This window comes from Syngnathus floridae, chromosome 10 (genome assembly GCF_059516105.1).
Source record: "Syngnathus floridae isolate MCC-2025c chromosome 10, RoL_Sflo_1.0, whole genome shotgun sequence".
Classification (NCBI taxonomy): Eukaryota; Metazoa; Chordata; class Actinopteri; order Syngnathiformes; family Syngnathidae; genus Syngnathus; species Syngnathus floridae.
The window spans coordinates 6,194,498-6,216,325 of NC_142422.1; the positions used below are offsets into that span (position 1 = coordinate 6,194,498).

The window sequence follows — 21,828 nt, forward strand, 5'->3', positions numbered from 1 at the left end:
ATAGCATTCATTCCTAAGCATACTTGACTTTGTGGCTCCTGCAGAACCGACCATCAAAATTCAACATTCTGTTTTATGCTTCAATAAAATCTTCATAGAATGGAATAATATTTTCTTGAACCACTATTCACCAGTGGACCCCATTATAATGCTTAGAAAAGCAATTAATAAAAATGCAGTATACATATTTAAGATGCTTAAGATGCTCATTTATCCTCTTATAAAGGTTGTGTGTATGTGCTTGAGACTCTACCTTTTATCATGGCTATAATAGTTTGGCCGCATACCTGCATCAAAGAGGTCATTGAGGCCATGTCTTATGGCGAACAGAAGCTAATCTCGGAACTAAAATAAGAGTACTGTACAAGGAAAAGTATGTCACTTTGTGTAAGGTGTGACCTTTTATGTGATGAGATCCACCCATCTGTCCATTTCTTAACCCTTTAACTCTGAATAGTGTTCCATTCAGTTGTCTTATTTTTTATTAATTCACTGTTTCCTCTATTACAGGTTTCCTTTTCTGCAATTCACATTGTGAGAAGACCACCTCACAGGGATTTTCCCCTTCACCAGGTAAACACAAAGAGAGAAAAGAAGCACATTATCCACATGGACAACACACCCCCAATGCACACGCACACTCTTACACGTTTTATACTATGAAATGCTGCAATCCTGACCACCAGCACAGCGGGAAACTGACGTGTGCACACATGCACGCACAGGATCCCACATACACACAGCATTATCTTTATGAGGTGTTATACACCAGTGACCACCAACACGGGGTCTCACTGTTTTCTAATCCACACTGGGGCTGAATAGGCTGCTCCATGCAATAGAGGGATTACACTGACGGATTAATGGGTGTTTTAATTTGAGTCATTGTAAATGCCTTGATAATGAGAGAAGGTGTAGGCAGTCATAGCTCTGCTTCTATACAATACCATTAAATATACTACGTACACATGTCCATTTCCTCCCATGTAGTTACTGTAATCTTACATGAAGAAAAATTCAAAAGCTAATGTCTTTTTACAGTTTTTAATTTGACCAACAGAACAAAAACTCAACTTCAAATGAAAAAGTTTAGCAAGTTTTGTTTCAAAGTTTGTCGGGTGGGGAGAATCTGATCTAAAATGAGGCTAATTATCCTGCCATGTGAACCAGGTTTTAACCAGTACTGTTAATGCTATAGTATTTTACTTTAAGTCATATCTTCAAATTACATCTGCCATCTGATATTCAGAAGCTTCTCTTATGAAATGAGAATAGTCATGGATGACAGAAATTGGTGCCATGGAGCTTTCTCAACTTGAGTCAATAAAATATGGATAGGTGGCGATATTACACAACTGTATCGATATGTACTGACCACTGGCCTTCATGTGGAATTGAAAAACACAAACTAAATAGTACAGATCATGACACAATATTTACAACATAATTCACTTATTATTTTGGTGGCTATTCGTAGCTACCAGCCTTTGAATACACACTTATTAAAATGCAAAACAATGCGTATCGCAAAAGGACACTTTTTAGTCGGTTGGCCCATTTTCATGTGGGGCTGCATTCAAATAAAGCTACACAAATTGCTAGATCCAAATGGGATGCGCTACAAAATGGGCCAATTGGAACGTTCTGATTGAAATGGTGCCTTTTGCAAATAAAATGACAACCCTCATATTATGAAACACACACACAGACCCATGCATACATTTGAGTAGCAAGAGGGAAATTGGGACTAAATTGGCCCATCCTGACAATTAATTGTGCTTGTGGTACTGTCAGAACATGGCAGGGTGACAGACAGATGGGCGATGGCTGACATGTTTGGAGGAAGAGTTTCGAATTGAAATGCTCTTCTTGTGTGAATACAGACACCTGGCGTAATCAGGTGGCACTGTTTATGCAGTTTGAGTGGCACGCACTTCTGTATTTACCCACAATCCCCTCTGTCCTCTTGTTTCCGGGATTTCTCCCCTTGCTATCAGGTGCCAGGTACACTGTCAAGTTTGTTGACTAATGAAGAACAATCATGGTCAGGAAAAGATGCTGCAGCTGTATTTTTTCAGTGGTTCTATGTGATTGAGCTGCAGGCATAACCCAAAGCTATTTACATGTGTTGTGGTAACACCCGAATGTCCTCAGAATTACATTTGCTAAATGTTTTTCAGTTCAAGACCTTTTACCTTTTACCGCATGGGCTGTGATTTAGTATCTCGCTTTACTCAGTTGGTAACTGCTTTCCGTCTGTCTCCCCATACAAAAATCTGGCATGGAATCGAGACAGGGGAGCACCTGCTGATTTTTCTGACACACTCTTCTATTCTGAAATCAAAAACAACTGACGGAAAATACGGCTATTACCACAGCCCCCCTCCCAATCCCACTCCTTTCCATTTTTGCTCAAGCTTTATGAGATTTAAAACTCACATCAGAAATAGGGAAGCCAGTCAGACAAGAAAGCAGGGACAGGTTTGGGTTGAAAGGGAATACCTTTGGTAAAATGATAATCCTGGTCCTCCTACTACTACTGCTATTAGCGGTATGACAAAGTTGACAAAGTCTACTCTCTTTGTTGTGGTCAAATAGTGGTCTGTGGTTTTTGACTGTGATGAACTTCGTGCAACCTAAAATACAACCAAGGTGCAACCAAAAATGGGTCAAAATGGTGCAACCAGCCATTCAAGGGGCCAAATTCGATATGATAATGCAAAACAGGTGGGCATATTGGGGCAGAGGTGAATGTGAGCTCAATAGATGAATGAAAAGAGTCAGAATAAGGACAAAGAGTAGATTCAAGCACACGCTACAACCCTGCCCCCCCCCCAAAAAAAAGAAAAAAAGGTTACACACAGCTTTGACAACATTCAAAGCCTCCTGATTGACTTTTTAAAAGGCCTTTGGCCACAAGGATATTTAGATTTTTGTAATCTGTGAAAAGTTGATTTTCTGTAAACCAGGTTAATTATAGAATCCTCAGTAAAGTAATTTCATGACCATCAGTATAAAAGAAATGTCATTAGTTCAGATGTTGAAAAACATTAATTGCCATGCTTTCTTGTTGCTACAAGGCCATGAGTGCTGCAAATGTGGTTAAAAAAGGACAAATAACCTCATCAAGCTATTGAATATTGAAAAATGAGAACTATTGCCTCAGAAAACGTTTTGGGAGAAAGCTTTTTTAAATTTCCATTCCCCTTCCTCCACTCTCTTTAAACAGGAAGACACAGTTGAAGATATGCACACAAATATAGCAAGTCCTCAAAAAGCAAGCCTGTCAATTTATAAATTGAGATATGACTCAACCATCCAGCCATTCAATATACCTAAGCTGAGCACATAGATGTAAGATGTTAAATCAAGCATTCAACAAATGTATCAACAGCATACTTTTGATGCAATGAACACACAAGTGGGGACTTTGCAACACAGGATGCCCCACCCACTAAAACAACTCCAAACTATGTAAGAGTAGGCTATTTGCTTTTCATGTCTGAATTAAATTTTGAGCACATGTGACTCTCACATCTATAAATGACATGAGTTCATCACTTATCCAAACATGTTTTATAGCTCAGTCGAAGGAGCTAAACAAGGCTGTGCTGTGTTCATCTCTCACCTGTGCAAATGTCAGCGATAAACATGCGGGATCGCGTTAGTTTCATGTGGTTAGCCACTTCCTTGGTTCAGGCAGGTCCGCTTAGGAGAAATAAGCCATTTCCTGTATGCTGAAGAAACCATATGCATAACTGTAAGGCACTGTAATGTTTGCCAGATGGTATTTTAGCTTAATCTTTAATTTCATTTCATTTCATTTTACGCTACTTACTAAGACTTACTTTTATATTTAGTGTGTTGTTTGAACCTTCCTGGTCTCACTGTTGTCCAGGAGAGCATTGAAGTCCCCCTAGAAAAGAAGAGAACATAAAAAAAGAAAAGAAAATCACTGACAGTGAATAAAGTTCCGTCCTAAATTGTCCTCAGTCTTTGCACATGTTTTCAGCACCCATCATCAAACACAATGAATTTAATGTACTTGGAAAAAACTCAAGAAAATGACTACAGATCTGGGTGCTAAATTAATAGCAATGACGGCACTCTGTTCGCCTCATAAATTTGTAAATGTGCCTCTGATATCAGTGCCATACCAGACATGAAACTCAACGTATGTCAATGACAGTATGATATAAATAAAATGTACTTATCTAAGTGGTTGGTGCCCGCCTGTTTTCATATAGAGGCACATGATATCAGATGCAAATTAACAATTGACAGCTACGGTTCCTCCTTACACATAGATACGGATCATCCAAGGAAATCTTTAATTAATGAACATCAGCCTGCGCTCACTTTGTCACTTCATTTTGTCACTTTTAATGAATCTAGTCTAATAGTTGATTTTGTCAGCTGACAGCTCCTGATCTCAACCACAGTGTTCCATTATAAATACCAGATAACACAAGTAATTCTCAAATAAGAAGAATTTAGAGTTAAAAGTCTAAGTGTATGTTTTGCCACCCTACAAAATGTTTCATTAATTAGAACCAAAAGATCAAATATTCACTATATCTGAATAGTTAAGAAGTTTCAACGTTTAAAGTAATTAAGTTCATAGCTCATGAATGCGGCATTGTATTAATGTGTAAAAAAGATTTTCAGACATTCAACCCACCACTTCTTGTTTTGTCTCCCCTGCCCTTCACCTTCTCCCCCATGTTGCTGCTTTGTATCACTGAATTGCAAATTGTTATCGTTGACCATTTAGTTCATTGTAAACCCACGAAAGTGGAAGAGATTTGTTCGGACTGTACGACCACAAGAGTGCTGTCATATGTCAATTAGCATACATTTAAATAATTTCTCAAGTAATTATAGTTGAATGAAGTGACAGCTACCCAATTAATTTGCACTAATGGCTCAGTGGGAACTAATGTCAGTCATAATGTCGATTTTCCCCTCATATTGCTGCTTTTTTTCCCATGGCGTTTGGGTCATGCACATACTCAGTGGCCATATATATAATATTTTTCTGATAATCAAATGTTTCTGCAATGCAATAATCTTTAATACTGGATCAGAACACCTATCAATTAAGAAAAACAAGAGGAAGTCATGATGAGATTTGGAAATTGCTGCGAAAAACATGGTGGGAGCGATACAACTGTTTGTGCAGTTTTCCTGCACATACGAGTTGACAGGTTTGCCCTTTCCTCACTGGCCTTTCTTGAGAACTTCCATCTGCTAGTTGTTTTCTGCATTTCCTCCAGTCTTGTTTTCGTTCTTATCCATCATCCTACTCCCCCCCACTCGCCACAGTAAGACACAACATGAACTCTTCACCGGAGGTGGGATTTTTTTTTTTTTTTTTTTATTGCCAGTGTTACTGTGAAGTGTTAACAATTTGTATTTATTGCGTGGGTACCTGATGCAGTTGGAGGCCATGCATAGACAACACAGACACAAATATAGTTGCCCACTTAGCTGAATTACCATGTGTAACCCATGTGTTTTGGTGTTCACCAACTTGTCTTTAAGCTCCTTGAGCTTGTGTAATATCTTCATCTCAAACTACATCGAGAGGAGGTCGATATGCAACTGTATGTCCATCAAAAGCCGAATTTCACAACAGATAATAGACAGGAGTCTACTAGTCTCAAACAAAATGGAAGTTGACCAGTTTTCTTGAACAATTGTGTTTTCACTGTAAAGAAAACTGCTGCTGCCGCTTTATATAATGTGTCTTTATTCATAGACATTAATAGGAATCATTGTGTAAAAGTTATAGCAAGTGGCAGTCCAGAAGGGCATATGGTCAAGACAGGACCATTGTTATCCATGTATAGCCATTCTGTCTCGGTTTGTTTTGATACATAGTATGCTCCAACTTCTTGTTCTTTGTATTTATGACTTGTTTCTCTTATCCGTTCCCTACCGTTATCTCTCGTCTTCCTTCTGCAGCTGATTGCATGAATAATTTACAGCATGCAAATCTTAAGCAGCCGCTTGGGCCTTTGTATTATTCTTTTTTTTTCTGTCTTAATGCTTAGTGCCTTCAGGTGAGGTTGAGAGAATTTTTCTTAACCTCGTCACCTTGGCCTTCCATTCTGTCGTCTTCTTTTTGTACTTGAGGTGGACGTATCTCACGCTCTTTCACTCTAATTAGAAATCCCTGACATCTATGTGTTTCTTTGTACTAGCTGAATTGTATGTTTTTTTTTTTATGATGATGAGCTTTAAAATCACATGTCTGCAGTCAATGATGGATTGCTGAAATTTTAAGTTGTGCATTGGTTTCAAATGCTGACTATTAGGACATTTTGGTGTAAATGCAGACGGGCCTGATATAGGCGACTGATTTTCACTTAACACTTTAAATGCTTTAAGAAGGGACAATTTATGACAATTTACTGTTCTTTCTTGGCTCTCTCAATCATACTTCTAGTTCAAACTCTACGCATGCACACCTACCTCTAAAAGTAATTTTTCTCTGAAAAGAAAAAAAAGGAAAATCTGCCAGGATAATAAATACAGGGGAGAAAAAGAATGAATGGGACGGACTAGCCAATTCCTTTTCAGCTGTTTGAGTGCAAAATTAGTATTAATCTTACTTCAAAGGTTTGCAGGAATGTCAAAGCACTTTTTTAATTGTGATAAGGAATATGCTTTCACGCTTAAATTCGTCTCTCCTGTTCGCCTTAATAGAGCCCATAAATATTGAGAAAGCCTTGCTTTTTATTGGAAATTAAAATGGAAATTGCTCACATTTTTCATTGTCATTCATTTGTGCAATGACAGGTGTAAGCCATTCCGAATCCCTTCTGAATTAAAAATAAGATTCAAGCTTGAATGAGTCACATTATTCTTGACATGGAACATTCTTGTGGAATCACAAAAACAATGTTTTGAGGTAGACAATTATGCTGTCGTGCAAAATAATGCAAGCGAGTACATGGATCTTACAGTAAATACAGAGCAAATAAGCTTGACAGTATTCTGTTTATTTCTGTTTTAGACAGACTTAACTTGCATTAGAATAATTCTGTCATTTCAATTATGAAAGAGATGAGCATAAGTTTTGTATTGTTTTTCATATAATCTCCTACTGTCACATACTGGATTTTTGGATCTTGCCTGACCCCATATAGTCTCACTGCTATTATAGCAGAGGTACTGCTTTTTGTCCATGGGTATCTATATCAATTTCTGACGGATTTCTGTGTTTAGTAGTTTGTGTAATGCATTACCATGTGCCTTTATTTTGCTTTAGGTTTTTAGGTGCAGGATAGCGTCATTACCCAGATGTTTACGTCCAACAGCAGAAAGTTTTTGTCAATGACGACTGTCATCTGCAAACACTGCCCAAGGAAGCGAAAGACAGAAAGGGAGGACAACAAGGCTATAGACTGAGCGAAGTGAAAATCTAGATGTTGGTAGATACCGCCCACATGTTTTTTGGTTTCTGTGTCACAGACCGAAACCTTCGCCTGTGTGAGACAGTGGGGTCATTGGGTTCTTCCACTCCTTAAAGTAATGGACGTGCTGACGTAGAGGAGTCGGGAGGGAGGGAGACATACACGCTGTTGACAGGAATTTATGAGCTGAAGAGTGTCAGACTGCAAACACAACAACTTCTCCCTGCCTCTGCCTGTCTCTTCATACAGAGCCGGACAGATACAATCCTGACACAAAGAATGAACTGCTGCTGCTGGTGGTTGGGCTTGGTGGGGGGGTGTTGTCACCAGAATGAGGCAATAAAATAAGTACAAATCCAAACAGCTGAACAATCCATATCACTGTTGAATGATAACAAAACAACAAAATGATTTTACGTTTAGTGTAGTAATAATCAAATATTGATGGAAACATAACGCCCTTGACAAAGAACAAGCAAAATGGGAATTATTGTACTAATATGACACATAAGTAGGAAGTCATATGTTTTGTGTTTTTCTTGTCCCTGAGTCGCAAGCCAGAATTCAAGTAACCTATTAAAGCCTTGTGTGATATAATTTTTTTGAGGCCGGTACCTATTCTGCTATTTGGCAGAAAAAAATTGAGATAATTAACCAATCAATTGACTGATGAATAATAATAAAATAATTGAATCAATGAAACAACGTATTTTTTGGTCCCTTGATGCACCTTGCCATGCAAGGCCCACTGAGCAATTCGGGTTCAGCGCTTTGGCCAAGGACACTTAATAGCACATAATCTGTGCGTGACCCAAGATAAATGTTCTATGTAAATTCAATGTCTAAAACAAATTAGGTCATTCGTGAACCGAGTTTCCAGTGTACATCAAATATTTTCATCCTTAAATGTATGCAGTGCTACTTTGTTTTCCATCAGGTGTGCTTGAGTGTGCCAGCCGTTAAGCAAACAGAGGAAATGTGCAATAAATGAGTTTAGACTTAAAGAGAGGTAACGCTTGACCTCAACCACTGACACCAGAGCTATAACTGACACTCAACTGCACCTGATACAGAAACACTAAAACACAGCAAATAACAACTAGGTCAGACTACAACAGGATAGCAAAAGTAGAACAACTGTGCTCTGTATGATGCATTTAGATAGAAATAACAGGCTGAGTGGGCATAAAAGGAATCCAAACTATCACAGATATTGTTTGAAGACACCTTTTCAATAGCTAAAAATACTTGTACCTGGGTCGAGCATAATTCAGTGTCTGTTTTCAAGAAACTGTCACAATCTCCTCCAAACATTCGCTTTCCCTTGATGAAAGACAATAATTGTTCGTGGACAAAACAGGCCTGACGAGTGCATCATTTGTGTGTGCTCCTCAAAATAAACCCAAAGTAGCTAAGTTCACACTTTGTTTAATACGGAAAAAGAAAAGCTTCTTTCAAGTTTGTAATTATTGGAACGTTTAAATGAGCCATAAATAATTTACAACCGATTGTGCTTACAGATACACAGTATAGCAAAATCCCTTTATATCAGTTATTCCCAACTAGTGTGCCACATTAATGTGCCGTGAGAGGTCATCAGGTGTGTCTCAGGAAATGATCCAATGTCACATATTGGGATCAAACATGTTTTTACTCAAGGTTGGAAAATACTGGTTTAGAGTAGTTTTAGCAGTTGCCTGACTTGGGTTAAGGCAGCGTTTTAGTGACAGTATGAATGTGACAGTGAATGGCTTCTGGTGGCTAAAGAAAGCTATTTTAAACTGGAAAAGGAAAATGTTTCTGGAGGTTGGTGGATTGACACGGCTTTGTCAACGCGCCACAATTTGTTTTCAAAAGTGTGATTACGAGGCTGACGAGTGTTTTGGACAATGTATGTATATTGTCGATAGTGTGTTTAGTGCAATATAATGGAACAAAATAATGACATTTCCATTCATTTCAGTGGAGAGCAATGACTATTGAGGTGCGAGCGTCACGGAAGGAATTAAACTCACTGTACCAAAGGGCTCAGCTTGCGAATATGACAATACCAAATCCACAAAAACAGGTGCGCTGTAACCGCTTGTTTGGTGTTTTCATCTAGTTCAGCGGTAGAGGAGCCTATTTTTTCATAATTTTGGAACCACATTTTATCTTGCCTAATTTCAATTTGGCAGAATTATTATTAAAACACTCTTCTCTGTGGCGTCTTAATTTTACAATATTTTTGTCAGTTTATAGGGTCTTTAAATAAACATGCAAGGTTTTTCATTCCAAATGTGAACTATTGTTTTGTGTGGCTTCAAAAAGGCAAAAGACATTTAGCAGGCTGATGCAACATAGTGATATTTGAGCCTCATTCATGCACAATAAAACACTTCTGCCCGACCACCTATGGCGCTGTATTCATGTGTAGAAAATCAATGAGTATTTTTGAGTACTGTACATGGAAGGGGTTTTGTGAGTGTGTGTGTGTGAGTGTGTGCGTGTGCGTGTGTGTGTGTGTGTGTGTGTGTGCCTGGTGATGTTTTTGTAAAATTGAGTCTTCCTCTGTTGTTCACTCCTACAGCGCAGCCTGAAGGCAATTTTCATCACTACCTTTGTGTTGTTGCGAGTGTATATCCGGCCAGTTCCTTCCACGGAATCTTAGAATGGCTCTGAGTCTTTATATGGAAATCATGCACGTCAGACTGATCACATAATCAGCCATCATTTTTGCTAGGAGGTTTCATAGTTAATTGATGATGTCATTGCCATGTTGGGATTTTGACTCATTTATTATCTATTGTGTGATAGCTATGAAGTTAATTTTTGGTCGAGCTCTATTGTGAACGCATCAAATTCCTGCAAAAACCTGACATTGTTCATATCGAGTAATTAACCAAACCATGAGCATACATTGGACCAGTATTTATTTTTAAGATAATCTCTTACTCTTCAAAGTCAAACATGCAGCTCAGAAGGTTGCAATGGAAGCCAACATGATTTATACTATTCTTTATACTAAACTCTGGACAACAGTGCCTTCATTTTCATGCCTCTTGTTGTCCTTGTGCTAGAAATGTTGTCATTCACCAATAAAAGCATAATGCAGTTTTATACATGCAAAATTTGCAAGAGAATTGCAGTGCTCCATATTGCCTGTGATGGTAATCAGAAAAGCACAATGCTATGAGAAAAATAGAGCGTCAGTCGAATATCATGTGAGATTGTTCTGAATATTATCTGATAGAGATGTTGGAAATTGACACAGTACTATATGGAAACTGAATGCCACACTGCATGTCCATATGGGTAGCAATAGGATGCAGACATATGAAACAGCAGGAACAAATTATTGTTAAATTATAGCCACAGCACCGCTTGCATGTGAGAGCATAAGCAAATAGGACAAGCATATGGTGTGGAATAAGTGAAGAGTGTGTGTTATATGTATAGCTAAATTGTTTATGAGGGCATGCATGTGTGTGTATTCCTTGTCAGGGAATGTCATATATATTTTCTTCCTCTCAGTCTCATTGTGTCATGTTATCTCCCCCCAATCAAGCCTCCATTACGATTTCACATTTCATTTTTATGTCTCTGCTGCCTCAGCCTATTTTGTGTAATATTTGTTTTTCGTCTATCTCTCCTCTCTTCTTTTATATCCAGTTGATTTTCCTCGACTCATACATTAGTCTTGTCCAATTCTATCTCAGATTTTTAAATGACATATTTTGATTTCGTAACATATACAGGTTTTTTCAGTGAATACACCGTTTTTATCACTGCTCTTCATAGTGTATCCCGCAAATAAGTTCATACAGATGCATATTTGTAGATATAGATATATAGATGTGTAGATAGTATATGACATGACATATGTTATCCATCCATGCATTATGGGAACAGTTTACACTCACGAGGGTAGCGGGGTGAAATATATGAATAATTTTATATTACACTGAAAGTCCTTTTTTCTGCTGTTTTACAGTTTGCTTTTTTACGCTTTTAATATTAACGGTGAAAGCCAAGATAACCCTAGCTTTAAACCCTACTTTGAAACCTTAACCATAGAATGAAACCCTAGTTTGAAACCCTCACCCTAGTTTGAAACCCTAACCCTATCTTTAATCCCTACTTTGAAACCCTAACCCTAGTATGAAGTAATCATTTCCCCATCCAACATTTCCCCCCTCGTTTTCCGTTTTTCCTTTCGATGAACCCTGAATAAGAAGGCAGAGTCACACATGCTAAAAACGTACGTACTATAATTTCAGAAATCACAATACATTATTACTCTTGGCGTGCTTTCAGAGCATTAAGCAGCCCGATAATAGCCTTGCTTTGTGGTCATTTCAGTAGGTTTGTTTTTAGTTCAGATGATATCTTACTTTATTTTCCTCTACTTTTCAGCACATAAACTCTGCTGCAACACCACTGATCGGAATCTTGTAAATGGGGCTTGTAGTTCCAGCTGTTGGCTAGAGAACGACATGTACACAAAGTTCCACTTCCATAGGCCCCCAAAAAACAAATTCTGTACATTTTCACCACATCGTTTTTAGAATACATGTCTAATCCCATCAAATATTTGAATATGCTTCTCGGTCAGCCACTTGTACTATGCACAGAATGCTTAATAAAGCACTTATCTACCATGTTTTATGAGGTATTAATTTAATCAAAGTAATAGTGTAAAAGCTTTTTTTTGTAATGAGTCAATTCTGGTGCTGTCATGAAACAGGATTTATTTTGACTATTCTCATCTCCCCACACCTATCTTTTCTGACATCACATTTCCCTCTCTCATTTTTCTCTCACATCTCTGTCGAGGCCTTTTACTTTTACAATAAATAGTTCAGAGGCACAACTCCAAAGTAAAGGCCATGTTGACCCACACAAACGCACACACAACACACATTGACACATAACGGCAAGCACACATGGGGAGCTCTGGTGTGTGTTGCAGCACCAGAGACTGCAGGGGGTTCTGAGAGCCAAAGTAATGAGCTCATCAGTTGAGCCTAGAGGTGATGCATGGAGGACATATACACCCACATTTTCTTGCTATTCCATACACAAACACACAGGCAATTACTACAATGGTCATTATGATTCCCTCTCTCTGTAGCAGACCTCAGAGTTTCTCACAGTGAGGACACCTGAAGATATTGTTTCCCTGCTTCATTTTTTTTCCATTTCTGCTCAAATGCAAAGGAGTATCACCAGTGTGTTGGTGTCAACATGTGTGTGTGTGTGTGTGCACGTGTGTGTTGATGTTTGACTAAATGCACCCTCATAAACAATGATGAGCTGTATGCAGTGCTGGAGTGTTTTTAATTAGAATTTCTGTTTATTTATTCATCCGGGTTTTCTGTAGTCTGACCATGTTGATGCTTCAATTCCTTCATTGAGTATATATCTTTTTATCCTCCATTTAAACGTCAACTTGAATGAACTTTGTGAGTGCTTTAAATTAAACCATTCCAGTTACAGAGGTTATGAATGCACGGGCTGAGTAATTGGCTTGCTCTTAATGTGCTAACTCAAAATCGGATGATTTAAATGCTCTAATGCAACTGAAGCTGAAATAGTCACAAATATTACATGGGTCTTATTCATGGTAGCTAGGGAATTACAGTACTTTGGCGATAGAAAGTAGTTTATTTTGTGAAGTGGGAAAATAATTTGTCATTTGTTTGTAAAACCTAAAACTTTAATCACTCGCTGTCTTTTTTTTAATTACTGAGCATTCCTTGCAGTTTGTCAACATGCACTTTATACATTTATGAGTCAAAATATGATTTAAATAGAAATAAAATGATTTAAGAGCTCTATAAGGAGAACCAATACTTCTGCTCAGCCATCTACGTGGATACAAGCGATCATCTCCAAGTGTCATGGCACTGAAAACTGTAATGCTGGACAAATGAACTCAGAAGTCTCCACAGTGTTTCCTGATAAAGCTGTGAGTCTACCAACTTCACTTCTTTTCTGTGATTTACAGTGCGTAATCTTTTTCTTTCACCACCATTGTCCTATTACAAAAGCATAACTGTTCCTTTGATAATAACTGACAACTTCCTCTTTAAATTATAAGGTGCAGTAAGACGAAGTTTCTTTTTTCTTATTCTTGCTACCAAGTTTTCTTCAGCTTCAATCTAACCTTCAGTTGCCAGGTGGGTTTATTGTAATGATAGGCTGCCATATGTTTTCACGTCTACGGCTTATTAGATGGAATATTACTTCTGAAGCAATAAATGGGAGGCAGTGCTTGTGTGTACTTTACTCTTTGTCTTTATTTTTTTTCATTACACTCAGGACGTATTAACAAGCTTATTTTTTTTATCCTCACAGGCGCGAGTTTAATTACATTTGGAGAAACATCACCATCAGCTATGGAGGGGAATATGTAATGAGGGCTTTTTTGATTAAAACTAAAGTTTCTGTTTTGACTCGTTTTTTTTTTTTTTATTAGTTAATATCTGGTTTCTGACTGGAGGTTGCAATGCATTTTTCAATAACCTCATATTCATATAGAAGGTTAAGCTCTCCAAATCCGGGATGGTGAATATTTAGCAAGCAAAATGTCATGCAGAAATATGGCATTAACCGTTTGATATTGAAGCAGTCATTATGCAAGTTATCAACATCGAACAATTCTCTCATATTGGAACCTCTGGATAGCCGAGCATGTGACTGAATATGTTTTTAGTGCGATTTAACTCCTACTTATATTAACACAATACACAATTTCTTTGAGTAGCCATAAAATCACACTATATACATAAAAAAATAGCCCGATTCTAATTAAATTGGGACATTGCGTAAAAGGTAATTAAAACACAATTCAATGGTTTGCAAATCCTTTTGAACCTTTACGTATTTAATTAAGACATGATATTTTATGGTCAAACTGACGAACAAGTTTACTAACAGTCTCTAATTTTGCATTTGATCCCTGCATAACATTCCAAATACGCTGGGACAGGGGCAACAAAAAACTGAGAATGTCGAGGAACCTGTTTGGAACATTCCACAGGTGAACAGGTTCAATGGAAACAGGTGCATGTTTTGATTCTGACTGTAAAAGCAGCATCCCCCAAAGGCTCAGTTGTTCATGAGCAAGGATGAGGCGAGGTTCACATGCATCATTATCATGATTGGTTAAGCCATCATTAGTTTTAGCAATAATAGCACAACATAAAAGACTAACTCACTTAGAGGACGATGTATAGATAGGCAATGCTTCTAACCAAAACTTCAGCTCTATAATCACACTATTGGGTTTGTTGTCATGGCTTTGGTCATCTCTCCCTGAAAGAAATAGGTTCAAGAACTGCGTGAAACCATCTGTACCAGACAGAATGAAACCTGTGAAACTGAAATCTGTGATCAGAAAGTTATTTACTGAGATTCCCTGCATGTGCGATCCATTTGGACATCTGCTCTCTATCTGTAGATGTGAGTGTAAAACATTGTTTGATGTCCTGGTAAATGTCCTCCAAAGATCTTTTATTCAGGACTATATTTATTATTCAACAGGAAATTGAGGACCCTTAATATATTGTTTATACAGTATATTAGGAGTCCTATACACTCTATGTCCTGTTGAATATCAAGTATATAATATATAAAATATATGTTTTTGTGCATGGACTAAACTACAAATTTGCATTTTTGTATGATTTTCTCACCAGAGAGATACTTCTATGGTACTTTAAACCTAAATATACTGTCAAGTGTACTTGAATATGAAATGAAATTACCCTTACACTGAAATCACATTATTTTAAATTGGTTGCTTGTCCCTCATTGAAATTGGGTGTCTGAATAAATATATCAGCTCCTTCTCTTTTTTTTTTTATCAAGCCTGTGTTAACTGATTTTTTTTTTCTTTATGCAAACTGTATGGGGCTGTACGTAGATTGGAGTGAGAAAAAGTTTTCACCTTTTGTGATTCCATTTTTTCCCCCAATGTGCAAACCTAAACCATCATCACAAATACAGCAGTAGCTTCACAGTCTTGTGACTAATGTCCTAGACAGATTACTGCAATGTTAATGGTTATCCGGAACATTGCAGCCGTAGCATTCCGGCTGCTCCCAAAACACCATAAATGATTCCTTTCTTACTCCCGCAATGTGAACTCGCTCCAAAACCACACATAATTGTGTGAGCTGGCACCCTCACCAACAGTCATTGACAAAACCACATGATGTCCATGTGGTGAGAAGAAAGATTAAGGTGTGGATAATGTCACAAAATATCCTTAAAGCAACCATTTATGGAACATGTAAATAGCTAAACAGCTGGTCATTTGCATTTTTAATGGTATCATTAAATTAGGGGCATTGCATTAGAAGGTAATGCCTTGTCTGTAAATTTAGAAATACAAGGTTAAATAACACCTGACTGGATACTCAGATGGAATGAAGCCAATAAACAGTGTATTAAGACTTAAATCTGCAAATGTGTGAATAAATTATTTTGGTATTATGCTAACTACTCTGATTAACTGGGCACATTCTCTCACCACTCTCTTTTAATCCTTCACATGGACGCTACCACCTTTTGTATCGGCCACTTTTGCATTTTAGAACTCAAATTGGGGGCTTGAGGGTCAAGACAGCTACCTATTTGGAGTGTGAACTGAAGCTTAGGAAACAAAACTGGATCTACACAACAAATCAAAATAAAATAGTCTTAAATGACAGAAAGTCCAAAAGGCAAGGTTAAAATAAACTCTCAGGAATACAAAAAAAAAAAGGAATATAACACATGATGCTAACTGTAATGCAAGTGATCCCATGTTTTCAAGTGACATAACAAAACTGCAGTCAGGCCTCACAATTGCTTTGTTCATCTTGTGTGAAACAGCTCCTCCTGCTGGCTCATTGATAAAGAAATGATTCATTGTTTGCTCATATTCCTCTGCCTCAACATTAATGATCTGTGATATATATTTTTTTGGCTTGGTCTCATGTTTTAGGTATAATAGTGCAGGATTGAAGCTCTATTTACTATTATTGTATTGTAGGAGTGATAATGAACTGATCAAAATTACACCATCAGCAAGGAGTTTTCAGCCACAAAATCGTTCTAAAGCATCCCTCCAGGCCAAGTTCAACATGATTATTCTATCAACTTTGCGGTTCAGAACAAAACATCATACTAGCACAGTCAAGACAAACTAATTTAATATGTTAGGTTTCTATGGTCTTAAAACAGAATGATATGGGATCTCTCGAGACATCCAAGAAACATGCATTCTTAATTTCAGGGGATTTGTCCATATAATGTAGTGGAGTAAATATGGCTCGTCTGCCTGTATAAATCTTCTACACACCACAGCTTGCATGCAGACGTATAAAGACCGATTTGTGACATGAAATTCTCCCGTTTTATGTGCACCAACAATTGTGCCTCACCATGACTCATAGTGACCTATGAGGAGATTAAACTCTACAGAGATGTCTGTGCTGTCAAGCTGTCTTCGGGCCCTAATATTCTCGTGTGTGTGCGTGCACACATACACACAAATAGTAATTACCTTGACGCGTAATGCGGGTTTCAGAACAGAGCTTTTATTGATGCTGATTGTCTTTAATAATTATATTTCATTTCATTTTCAAATTTATGGAGCCTTGTTGATTTGTTATGGTATCTGCCAATGGAAAAAATATATATATCTCACTCTTAAAGAATAATTCTGGCGTTTTGTGTTAAGCAGACTTATATTTCACATGAACGATCACAGAGCAAATTCTGTTGTAATTCTCTACGACTAACACCCAATAACTCCTTCACATGTGATAATGATGCCACCTGCAGGTGCATTTGCAGACACGGTGAAAGAGACTTGCATGAATGTCAAGTGCAATTATTTTGTCTTAAACACACACACACACGTGTACACACACATACACCGGTTTCTCATTCCTTCCTTCAGGCTGCAGAGGTAGGATGAATCTTCTAGTGTGCAACTTTGTGTGTTAGCTCTAACAGCACCTCTGGGGTAATAGAGAGGTTGTTGTTGTTGTGTGTGTCTGTGTGTGTGATATATGAGGGAATGTATTCACATGCTTGTGTGCACGTGCGTGTGTGCGCATGCATGCGTTTTCACGCATCTCTTGGGGTAGCTCAGCCGAAACCAGCTGTATATCACAGCTGTATCCCATGTGTAACTTCAAAGTGGCAACATGCATGGTTCAGGCTATTTATGACACCGTTACAGGAAGGACATGTGTGTTTACACCGGCCTTTATATCACAGGGACATGTGCTGAGATACTGCTCACCTTCCTTTGCTCCGTCCCTGCTGTTTTTGCAGCATACCATATCAATAGGTTTTGAGTATAAGAGATGACCCAAGAGTGGAAAAAGTCTTCCTACGTGTGCCCTTCACAACCAAATTAAGTCGCCAAGTTTGAGCGAGTCCGTCTTTTGATACGTCCCAATTTTTTATCTATTTTGTTCACTACATAAGTGAGTTTTGTTGATTTCACGCACTCCCTTCAAGCATTAACTTCCTCTTTCCCTCCACACAGGTGTCTTTCCTGTCTTCGTCTGTTTGACGGAGTCAGTAGCACCACAGCAGGATGTGAAATAGTGCTGGAGGCAGGTAAATCGGCAGATGGGGGGGAACGGGTGCAAAAGTGCAGCACAAAATACAACCTGACAAGCAGAGATGGTAGAGAAATATGTAACACTGCAAAACAAAACAGCAGGGAGTCAAACTGGCATTTTTGATGGCCTGAGACTAGATATTCTTCTGCCCGTATTTGTATGTGTACTGCTTTGCAACTCACAACAATTCCCAATGTGTGTCATTCCACGTCTGAGGAAGTTTGCAGGACATGAGTGCTAGCCAATGCATTGTCCTCTGAGGTGATGAAAACAATGTGACTGACTTTGCATGTGTGTGTGTTTGTACCAGGGTGCCAGGCACAAGCAGCTGGGAAGGCCTCCCTCTCTTCTCCTGTCATCAATAAATGATCATAGGCCATGTGGAGGGAGGGAACCATCAACCAGCAAGACCCGGAAACACAACTACTGATACATATAAGAAAGAGCGATATCGTGAGAAAATTGCTAAGACAGAGCAGAAGAGGGAATCTAAAATAACATGAGCGTAGAAACTGGTTGATAAATAAAGACAATATGGGGCATATATAGAATGACATATGTTGCTCAGTCATCACAAAACTAACAGAAAATGCAGTATTTATTGACAAATTTACAATGCCTAAAATGTAAACTAAATACGACACGTCAAAGCTACACGAATTTTTGTTTTTTGATTTCTCATATGTTGACAAATCTAACATCTTGTACATAGTCACAGCACGATGTTTAATGATTGATTTATTTAAATGTATGGCACCAATGGGTTAAATTCAAAGGGTTTTGTCTGTCTTCACACACACTATGCATGCACACATATATGGGAATGATGAATAGTTCATTCCTCCGCCTTAAGACTGGTCAATACAAAGACAGCCATCTATCCGCTGGGTAAGAGCGGCATATAATTGAATCCTCTGTGGCTACTTAACCTGTCATTGCTGCTGTGCACCATGTGGGAGGAATAGTTTCACCTTGTATTCACATATGGGTTCCTGTCACAGAGAGTCTGACTTGTAAAATGTCTGATCCAGCAGTTCACCCAGAGGAGCATCAGAGGCTCAAGTCTTACAAAGGATGTTCAGGGCAATTCAATTCTCTGAATAAGATTTTTCAAATAATTTAACTTAACCTTACAGATTCCACACAAGCTGGCCTCCAGGTTAGGTTTTTAATTGAGTGCATTTTAAGATGATTGGCATTGGTAAAACGACGCCCTTAAAAATCCTGGGTTAAAAACAACCTCATTGGGGTTAAAAAATTGACTGTTTTGTACAAAACAACCCATTGTACACACAATTCATTACAATGTTTTTATTTGGCCAAACAACCCAAAGTTTGGGCAAATTAACCCAACTCCCCATGTCGGTCCAATTTTTAACTCAGCAGTTTTAACAGGAACAATCGGATACAAAACCTTTCAGTAAAAGGTAAAACATACGTACTTCATAGATTAAAGCTGTGATTATGTTATCTCACCATTTTATGCATTTCTTAGTGCCTTGTCATCCATCACATTGAAGCATGTTTGATTACATTTCTTCAATTTTTTTGTAGCTCTAATTCCATCATGCCTTGCAGCTCTCTCAAAAACATACTTTACCTAATAATAATAATAATAATAATAATAATAATAATAATCTCCATCTCTTATGAATCCCCCATGAAATCTGCTCTCAGATCTGCCTTCCATTTAATCTTTTCTTCCCAATTTAGGCCTTCACTGTCTGACTCTGTATCCGAGAGCCTCACCCACTCGTTCCTTACTTTCTCCCTGAACAATTGCAATGGACTCTTGTTCAGGCTTCCTGGCAGTTCACTTGACAGACTACAATGTGCAGAACTCAGTTGCCAGGGTTCGCAGTCTGACCAAACCTTGGCAGCAGCAATATACACACACACATGCACACACACTAAATACAGACACCGCACGCGCGCACACACACGCGCACAAACACGCACGCACACACACACACACACACACACACACACAAACGCAACTCCCTCCCAAACACTGGCTTCCAGTCAAATTCTGGTTGATCTATAAGATAATGCTCCTTGCCAACAAAGCTCAACAACTCAACAACTGCTATATGATTTGTAGATAACAATCATTCAAGATAGGTCAAATTGCTGGATGCATCTTCCACTTTCATTAGATTTTGCAGAATGCTTAATGGTGCACGCAGAGTACCCCCCCACCACCACCACCACAACCACCAGACGCACACACAATCACCACAAACCCTCCATTCTTCCAATTTCTTTTTCCATTTTTTTATATGCCATGTTAAATGGAATTATGATCAAAGACTTTGTGGCTGCATATTGTGTCGTAACATTAGTTACACATCAGCGAGTTGCATTTTGATGTGTCTACAGCGTAGCACTTAACAGTAAGGCAGACTGTTGGATAGTGAGCGAAATGAGAACAAATGTGAGGCAGTGGATGTGGGGGCAAAGATGGTGAAAATAAGAACCATGACAAAGAGAGAAAACAATGCACTCTGGTGCCAAGACTGCATATCACCGCCTCACCCTACCGCTCTCTCTTTCTCTTGTCTTGCCATCTTCCTTCCTCTTGGTCTCCCTTGAAGCATCTCACTAAGCACCTCAGCTTCCGCCAAGGGAATTGAGGATGCGTGTGGAATAGCAGAAGAAGGGAAAATGAGAGAATGACATGAAGAGAAAGGAAAAGTAGGTTGAATAATGCAGTAATGTACGTAGTAGCGCTTGTCTCATCTTTGTGTGGATGCTTCTGAAAAATCCATCCATCCATCCATCCATCCATCCATCCATCCATCCATCCACCCATCCATCCACCCATCCATCCACCCATCCATCCATCCATCCATCCATCCATCCATCCATCCATCCATCCATCCATCCATCCATCCATCCATCCATCCATCCGATAAGAAAAGATCCATAACTTGATGAATTTAGTGAGCAATAAAACGAGAGCTAACGCTGACAATAGTGTTTGTGTTACTGTAAATAAGAAATCTTCTGCGGCTCTCATTAGATGCCACAGATGTATCTCATACTATACGGTTGTCTGTGTAATGCATAATGTACATTTAAATAGAGTAATAAAGTTACTTCATCAAAGCCCAAAATGTCGGAGAGCTGTATATACACTATTTCACCCCTGTTTAACACTGCAGGTACTGTCTAACCCCATGAGGTTTAACATTTGCCTCCTGTGAACTCATTAGTGTGCAAACAAAGGTCTATTTGTTGTGTGTGAATTTGCCCTGTGCCCCGCTGAGTGATGGGTGAGATGTATTTGTTGGAGGAAGATAATGGGTGTGTATCTTTTTCTATCTGATGTTTTGAGTGTGCATATGGGGTTGTGTGCGTGCGTCTTATCTAGTGCTTTTAACCATACAGAGAGCATGACCCTCCACAGGACCACTCGTCTATCCCTCTTCAATAGAGGGTATGAAGTCTTGGCCCGAGAGAGATAATTGGGAGGTATAACACAGAAAGGAAATAAATGCCAATCAATCAATCAATCAATCAATGGCAATCGTAGTTTACACATACGGCCATTAAACAAAGCTTGGCAACTAAAACAACCCAATTCAGACATACATAGAACCATGCAAGAATAAAAAGTTAAAACATTTGTGGCATTCTTGCTTCAGTCACACAATCGTTTGATGAAATGTGACGATGATGATGATGATTATTATTACATTGACAAAAAGCAAAAACCACCACCGAGTCAGGCAGAAGCAGAGGTGACCGTACTAAACTTAAGTGACATAACTACACTACATATGGGATTTAAGCAA

The 21,828-nt window shown here is 38.5% G+C and overlaps 1 protein-coding gene and 2 long non-coding RNA genes across 9 annotated transcripts in view; 1 reads left to right on the forward strand and 2 right to left on the reverse strand.

Moving 5' to 3' along the window:
* The window catches only part of LOC148392135 (uncharacterized), an 89,324-nt gene extending 85,404 nt beyond the window's left edge, over positions 1-3,920 (reverse strand). For all 5 annotated transcript variants that reach the window (XR_015860759.1, XR_015860758.1, XR_015860757.1 and 2 more), the window contains exons 1-2: positions 3,849-3,920; positions 3,629-3,737 (exon numbers count right to left, since the gene is read on the reverse strand). This is a non-coding gene — a long non-coding RNA (uncharacterized LOC148392135). The remainder of the gene's footprint in view (positions 1-3,628; positions 3,738-3,848) is intronic.
* Positions 1-20,997, forward strand: part of LOC148392136 (uncharacterized) — a 96,933-nt gene extending 75,936 nt beyond the window's left edge. The window contains exons 3-5 of the mRNA XM_088386708.1: positions 511-573; positions 17,953-18,026; positions 18,342-20,997. Of these exons, the coding sequence (XP_088242834.1) occupies positions 511-573; positions 17,953-17,979 (90 nt within the window). The 3' untranslated portion in view covers positions 17,980-18,026; positions 18,342-20,997. The remainder of the gene's footprint in view (positions 1-510; positions 574-17,952; positions 18,027-18,341) is intronic.
* Positions 14,621-21,828, reverse strand: part of LOC148392138 (uncharacterized) — a 37,312-nt gene continuing 30,104 nt past the window's right edge. Inside the window, exon 4 of one of the 3 annotated variants that reach the window (XR_015860754.1) lies at positions 14,621-14,720. This is a non-coding gene — a long non-coding RNA (uncharacterized LOC148392138). Of the gene's footprint in view, positions 14,721-18,398; positions 18,455-20,574; positions 20,646-21,828 lie in introns of those variants that run through there. The other 2 variants (XR_015860756.1, XR_015860755.1) reach the window with 2 other exon arrangements.